Genomic DNA, 7,745 nt, shown 5'->3' with positions numbered 1-7,745 from the left:
GAAATATATTTATGTTTGTGGTTGTAATGTGACAAAATATGGAAAAGTTCAAGGGGTATGAATACTTTTGCAAACCACTGTATGTAGCAGAGCTCACTTTTTATCATTGTTTATAATGTAGCAGTGTTGTAGGTTAGCGGCAACAATACAATCACCTGTCAGCTAACTGGAATGCAGTTTCAGATCGTTTGTTGGGAAATGACATCATTACCATTTACCAGTTCCCGGAATACGATGTAAATGGAACGCAGCATCAGCCTAAGAGCCCACTGCCTGGAAGCGGCGGTTGTCAGGTTACCCTGCTCAAAGAGATCCTCCTTAATCAAGTCAAATAAACTTTATTGTTGTGCAGACAGCAGTGAAAGAGAAGAGAGAAAAAAGAAAAACTCATACAAACAATGCACACACAAAAACATTTTTTGATGGAAAGTGATCCGTGCCAACAGATAAAAAGTTTCAGCAAAAGTTTCAATAAAAGCAAATTTAATAATGTGATGTCCACTATGATGGCTCTGGCAGTCATTGGTGTATAAAATAAATAAAGGTGAGAAGACACAGCCCTGAGGGGACCCTGTAGAAGAAAACAGGGGCTCAGATAAAACACCATTCACTCTGACTCGTCTGCTCTTTGTAAAAAAAAAAATCCATTAGCTGAGCAATAAACCTACAGCCAATATAAAAAAATAGTTAACTTATGGGCTAAGACATGGGGCTGGATGCAGTTAAAAGCGAAGAAAAATAAAAAGCAGCCTAACAGGAGCGTAGTACTGAAGATGTTTAAAAACCTAAAAAAAAAGTAAATTTAAAAGTGTCCCTAGTGCATCCTCTACTCCTCTGTTTGACCTATAAACACACCAAAAACTCTGACTTTTCAGCTCAACAAAGCTTGTTGAGCAGGAAATCTCTTGTGCACTGCACAAAACTGATTAAAACTCAAAACAAATATAAGTCTGCCCAGAAAATAACATGAAATCTCCTTTCAGAACAAACTGTTAATATGAGAACAACTCTGAAGACTTTAAGGAATTTTTTTTGTCTGAAAACTTAAACTATGTAGACAGAAAGCTGACGACTCTCAATTGATTTAGATGTATTTGGCTGAATACGAGTCTGTTAAACTGGTAAGTTTAGGTCATATAAGATCCTAGATTAACCAACGTGTGTATGTATGTGTGTGTGTGTGTGTGTGCGTGCGTGCGTGTGTGTGTGTGTGTGTGTGTGTTGCTCTTTCTCAGATATGTCGTGTCTGATGGAGGCGCTGCAGGACAAACGCGTTCGTCTGCAGCCAGAGTGCAAGAAAAGACTTCAGGATCGCATCGAGATGTGGAGCTACGCTGCCAAGGTACAGGATCCACAGCTCACACACACACACACACACACACACACACACACACACACACACACACACACACACACACGCTCACCTTCAATGGCCAAAGACAGTAGCCGGTGAGGAGGTTGTTTGAATGAAGTCAGGTCATAAAGAGCTTTTTTTTTGAGTCATGGTTGATTGTTTAACGTAAAATCCACGTGGATTCACTGTTTTGTAAATGTTTACTTGTGCAAGTGTGTTTTTGATCTTTATAATCGAACTAAAACAAGTTTGTCAAATGAACTGAGGCGTTTTTCTGAGCCGCAGCAGTGGTTTTACAGCATCACCGAGTGGGCTAGGCTGAGAAAGATGTTAAAACATGACATAACAGAAGGAATGCATTATTTTATTTGATTAAAATGCAATCAGAAAATGTAATTATAATAGATGATATAGGTGAAATAGACATATTAAAATATGTCTATTTTCTCCTTGTAAAACTGACAGAGTTTACAAAAGCTTTTAAAATAAGTTAAAGGTTTTAAGATTATTTATGAATGGCCATGTTTATTAACTAGAAAATAACATGAACAAAAATTCATTTGTGGATGATTTTTGCATAGGGTTTATTTATATACAGTACAGACCAAAAGTTTGGAAACACCTTCTCATTCAAAGAGTTTTCCTTATTTTCATGACTATGAAAATTGTAGATTCACACCTTGTCCACCAGGGTTCTAGACCTTCTCAATTACTGAGGAAACACGAGTTCTTTTATGAAAGACAATACCTCTCAGAATGGAAGAGAGAAAAAGACAATAATTTGTAGTTCCAGTCTAGTTCAATTTTCTAAAATAAAGTTATTTATTTACAGACAAATGAACTTGACTATATACAAAATTAAAGCTTAATAATCAAAACTTCATGAGATAAGATATTAACAATAAACCACCTCGCGTTCAATGTGAAGTATTGTGAATAAACACTCAAGATAGTGAACACATGAAACAGTAAACAAGTTTTGGATGTTATAAAAACTTAATTTACAGGCATTTTAACTTGGCAAAGTTTAGATTAAGAAAGGAGGAAAAGAGAATAAGTAAATATTTAGTTTTAACTTTTTATTTTATCAAGATTACAAGAACAACCGTGATCAGCTTCTGTCTCCCACTCAGCTGGACTCTCCAGCTGACAAAAACTTTGCCTTTACCTGTTGATGGTTTCACTGTCACAGAGGCAGGTCAGTAGGGTGGTCAGCACGACTTCCCAGGGTTTTTGTTTACAGCATCGCAGAGAATCTGCTGTTTATAGGAGGCGAGGACCAAGTTGGTCGTTGGCTCTTTCTCTCAGGGTAGTAAAAAATATTCAAAGGTGATTTGAGGCTGTAATGCCCAAATCAGACAGCCGATTTTCTCTCTTTGGCAAATTGAGACAAAAATCTCTGTCATGCCCACTTCCAGAGGGAAGGAAGCGAGGAACGAAAAATAGCTGTTTCTCGTTCCTCATTCAAGTTTCAGACTGAATCAAATTCGTGCATTAGTACTCTAAAGAGCAAGACAGCTAAGTGATCTTGGTTAGTAAAGACAGAAACAGAAATGTCGAGTCTGAAGACTTGGTTGCCATAGAAACACTTGCACCTGCTTTCTTGAACAACAGGGTACTTTGACACAGTCTAAATGGACTAAAAGTTATTCAATGAATGCTCAAGAATCATTTTCACTAAATGAAACTAAGAAATATTTTTCTATGATTAAACACAAATATTTCAGTAATTATATTCCAAAATATAACAAACAATATATAAACTCACCAATCAACTTTGATTAAATGGAATAATAAAAGAAAAACACTTAATCGCTTTACTGTAAGGACAATAGTTGATTAAACAAGCATTTGTGTAAAACATGTAAAGAGATGTTTCAACCATTTTCTCATGGTGTGTATTTTCTTTTTTCTGAAAATAAATGCAAAGATTAACTCAACAAACAACTTGATAATAACTTCTAGTTAAAAGAGAATATAAATCAAAAACATGAAGAACATTATTAGTCTGTTTATTAAAGAAAATAAAATAAATCTGTTAAAGGATTTTTTTTTTGTTTTTTAAACCAAAGTCAAAGACAAGTGGAAATGTTTATTTCACCTTTGGGGAACCCCTACACACTGAAGGCATCAAAACTATGAATTAACACATGTGGGATTATATACTTAACAAAAGAATGTGAAACAACTGAAAATATGTCTTATATTCTTCAAAATAGACACCTTTTGCTTTGATTACTGCTTCACACACTCTTGGCATTCTCTTGATGAGCTTCAAGAGGTAGTCACCTGAAATGGTTTTCACTTCACAGGTGTGCCCTGTCAGGTTTAATAAGTAACATTTCTTGCCTTATAAATGGGGTTGGGACCATTAGTTGTGTTGTGCAGAAGGTGGTACACAGCTGATGGTCCTACTGAATAGACTGTTAGAATTTGTAGTATGGCAAGAAAAAAGCAGCTAAGTAAAGAAAAATGAGTGACCATCATTGCTTTAAGAAATGAAGGTCAGTCAGTTCGTAAAGTTGCGAAAACTTTAAAGTGTCCCCAAGTGTAGTCGCAATAACCATCAAGTGATTTTTCTATTTTCCATGTTAAAATTCATTAGAAACTTAACAAAACTCAAATGTTGATGCATATCTGTTGAAAATGAACCAAAGTTGCTAAAATGGTGAGTAAGGTTATTTGAAAGTTATTCCAGTCAGATGTTCTGTCTGTATTGTGTGGTGACGATGAAATATCAGATTTTACCTACATATAAACAATAGTCTGTGCCATCTGTGTAAAAATTCCTGGTGAATGTTATAACTGTAATATCTGTTTGATTTCTACTGTTGTGTTTTTGTGTCAATGTTAATCAGTGTAACTAAGACTTCATATGATTTATAAACTATCTCAGTTAGCTAGTATAGCCGGATGAATATCGGCACAAAACATAGCTAACTGAGCTAAGCTAACCAGCTAAGCTAGCGTTATGATTGTGGACATAAATGCAATACAGTAATATTCTATTCACAAAATACAGATTTCAAGATGGCAGCCGTATCTCATGTGCCGTGACAGCTTCTGCTAGCTGGACTCTTTATGTCTGTACTTGTCTCCCCCTCAGGTGGCTCCAGCAGAGGGCTTCTCTGACCTGGCCATGCAGGTGATGACGTCGCCGTCCAAGAACTACATTCTGACCGTGATCGGTGCAGCTGTGGCCCTCCTCTTCCTCATGGGGATGTTCTGTGGGAGGTTCACCAAGCAAGTCACGCAGGAGCTGAAGGACAGGTAGACCCAACCCCGCCTTTGGGGTCAGGACGAGTCCACAGGGAGAACCTCCCACCCTCCATCCTCTGGTTCTTCCTTTGACCCTCACCAGCTCAGTGTAAAAACCCCGACCTGGAGCCTCCGAACCACTTCAGATCTCTGTCCTCCTCACCACTTTTTTATCAGCTTTTTTATTGCTGCTGGGGGGGCTTTTACATGGGAAAGACTGGACCCACAGCCCACCATCACCCCTCCAAGAGACCACGTCCTCTGTCGCCTCCTCTTCATCATTCTTCTGAGCTCTGCTTCAGTGTGATTCTGCTAAAGTTTAAGCCCACCCTCTCTGTGGATTTAGTAACCCCGCCCCCTTTTGGAGGAGTGGACAGGGGTGGGTTTCAAGTGTTAAAAGTTTCAGGACTGAATGAGAGTGAGGTGGTGAATGAAATGATATCAGGCTAAAGCTTGATGTACAGAGTAGGTAATGACTAGTGTTTTAATGGTGTGGGTGTGTGTGTATGTGTGTGGTTGTGTGTGTGTGTATGTGGGGGGGTGGGGTGTGTTTGTATGTGTGTGAGAGAGTGTGTGTGTGTGTCTCAGAAAGAGACACCGTCTCTTGTCTTCTGACCATTGTTTTTTGTTGCCCTTCAGTTTGTTAGGCTTGTTCAGTCTCTCCCCACTTTTATTTAATTTTTTATTAGTTTGTTAGATTTGTGGTTTCTGCTGTGGGACAGCCAGGCACGCGCTGCCCACCCCACTCCACCCCAACCACCCTTGTCCCACCATCCGGCCTCAACAAACCTGGAAACCTGAGCGCCGTGCAGGATCTGAGGTGTGTGTTGGGACAGAAACAACAAAAAGAAAACTAAGCCTTCCTTAGCTGAAATGAACTGTGACGTTCAGACTGAGTATAAAATGATTCTGGTTTGTTATTTTTAGCCTTATTTATTGGTTTACTACAGGTCATGTTTTGTTGTTTGTTTGAATCCTCTGTTTTGTTGCCTTTTCTCCTGCAGTGAGGGCAGAGGCGTCATCCTGCCCCAGCAGATGATTTTGTTTTTGTTTTTCTCCTGGAGGGCAGTGAGCGTCTCTGTGAGGGGCTGCAGACAGTGTGTAAACAAGGTGTTTGGGTTTCTGTTTGAAGGTGGGGGGGTGGCTTTGATTGAACGGTTTCAAGAATTCTTCAGTTACATTTCTCCACATAAAGATGGACGGTAAAATTTTCCTGTTACAAATCATCCTGGCTCTCGGACGGCTCAGTTCTGGTTCTTGTGGCTCGGTACCAGTGCTCTGCCTGCTCCTGCAGAAGAGCCACACCTCAAGCTTCTGGGACTTTTTGGAAGAAAAAAAAAGTGGAGTTTGATTTAAAATAAAAAAACATCAACAGGTGAGAACAGAACCAAACAAGTGTCAGCCAGTGTACATGTGTATTATAAGTCCAGTGCAGACAAGCAGTGCTGCTGCTTTTTGTTCTGTTGGACTGAAGCTCTGTGGAGTTTCTGATGTCCACTTCAGTTTGTGAATCTGCTTTTTGTCATTCAACTGCCTTTCATTTTTCCATCTGTTGGAAAGATCTGTTTTAAATCAGTGTGTGCCTGATCCCTGTCACACTGTCACGATATCCCAAAATCCTCAGCTGCTGACAGCTAAAGGTCCACTTCTGTTTCGATATCCCAGAATCCTCAGCTGCTGACAGCTAAAGGTCCACTTCTGTTTCGATATCCCAGAATCCTCAGCTGCAGACAGCTAAAGGTCCACTTCTGTTTCGATATCCCAGAATCCTCTGCTGCAGACAGCTAAAGGTCCACTTCTGTTTCGATATCCCAGAATCCTCAGCTGCAGACAGCTAAAGGTCCACTTCTGTTTCGATATCCCAGAATCCTCAGCTGCAGACAGCTAAAGGTCCACTTCTGTCTCGATATCCCAGAATCCTCTGCTGCAGACAGCTAAAGGTCCACTTCTGTTTCGATATCCCAGAATCCTCAGCTGCAGACAGGAGTGTGTGACTGAAGGACATGTCCACCTGTTTGTCTCCTTCAGGAAGCAGGAAGCTGTGAGTGATACCTGAAGCTTTTATTTTGAAATTTGTATTATTTTTGTAATGTTTGTGATCTTCTGTTAAAATATGTTCTGACTGAATCACAGAGCTTCTGATGGACAGGCTTTTTTTTTTTTTTTTTTTGCTTTGTACAGATGAATTGTTGGATGGTTTGTTAATAAAATAAAGTGTGCAAGGTTTATATTCAGTTTTTTTTTTTTTTATCTTTTAGTGCCAGAAGCCAAAGCCCAGCAACAAGCTTGATGCTGATCTGGTTATAACTTTTAGGCTCATTCAATTTCTAATCTGATCCTTGCTCAAACCCTGTCCTAAAGAAGTCACCTGGACACAGCTGAGCTCACACGTCAGTGTAGTGGAGCCTGCTGGTGTTTTCTGTCTTCAGACTCGTGTTACATGACTGCATGTCTGTGGTGGGCTGTTCTCATGTGTGTTCTGTCTGTTCTGTGGAGGCTTCTGGCTGCCTCACAAACTGCTGTTACATTCTTCAGTCCAACACCAAAACATGTCAAGTTTTCTTCAAGTAAAAGGGATATTTCTTCCCTCGAACATGTAAAAGCATCTTAAAATCTACCATTAACAGATGGCATGGCTGCACGGTGGAGTGATGGTTTGAGCACCCATTTCTTTCCACAGTAAAATCTGCAGGTTGGGTAAGCTGCATAAACTGAGCATGGATGTGAGTCTTATCAGTTGGTCCAGTGATGGAGACCTGATTGTGGGTCTGCATCCTCTTTACCCTTCCCCTCACCCTTTGACCTCTAGAGATGAGCTCTGTGACCTTGAACAGGTCTAATTCAGTACTTCAGCTGTAGATCAGTTTGTCCTCCAAATCATGCAGCTTTAAAGGGATCCATGATTAGTTGTAACATTAGACTTTTTTGATAAACATATATTTTAACTGTAAAATAAAGACTAAAAATACTGTAGGCTGTTTAGTTTTGTAAATTTTTTAAAGTACATATTTAACACGGACGGAGCCATTTTATTTACACGCAAAGCATTCTGGGTAAATGATGACGTGGATAGGTCCTCGGTGTGAGCGAGCTATATCCACCCTGAGGTTAATCTTGGACAATATCTGATGAT

General features: G+C 39.6%; 1 protein-coding gene across 1 annotated transcript in view; it reads left to right on the top strand.

Moving 5' to 3' along the window:
• LOC106527441 (Golgi apparatus protein 1) overlaps window positions 1–6,840 on the top strand; it is a gene marked incomplete in the record, with an annotated part of 50,689 nt that extends 43,849 nt beyond the window's left edge. Inside the window, 2 exon segments of the mRNA XM_014022328.1 lie at window positions 1,236–1,342; window positions 4,461–6,840. Coding sequence (XP_013877782.1) covers window positions 1,236–1,342; window positions 4,461–4,628 — 275 coding nt within the window.
• Window positions 6,841–7,745: the final 905 nt, after the last annotated feature.

Source organism: Austrofundulus limnaeus, unplaced genomic scaffold (assembly GCF_001266775.1).
Source record: "Austrofundulus limnaeus strain Quisiro unplaced genomic scaffold, Austrofundulus_limnaeus-1.0 Scaffold325, whole genome shotgun sequence".
NCBI lineage: Eukaryota > Metazoa > Chordata > Actinopteri > Cyprinodontiformes > Rivulidae > Austrofundulus > Austrofundulus limnaeus.
The sequence above is the reverse complement of the archived record's forward strand: the minus strand, read 5'-3'. Positions and strand labels throughout refer to the sequence as shown.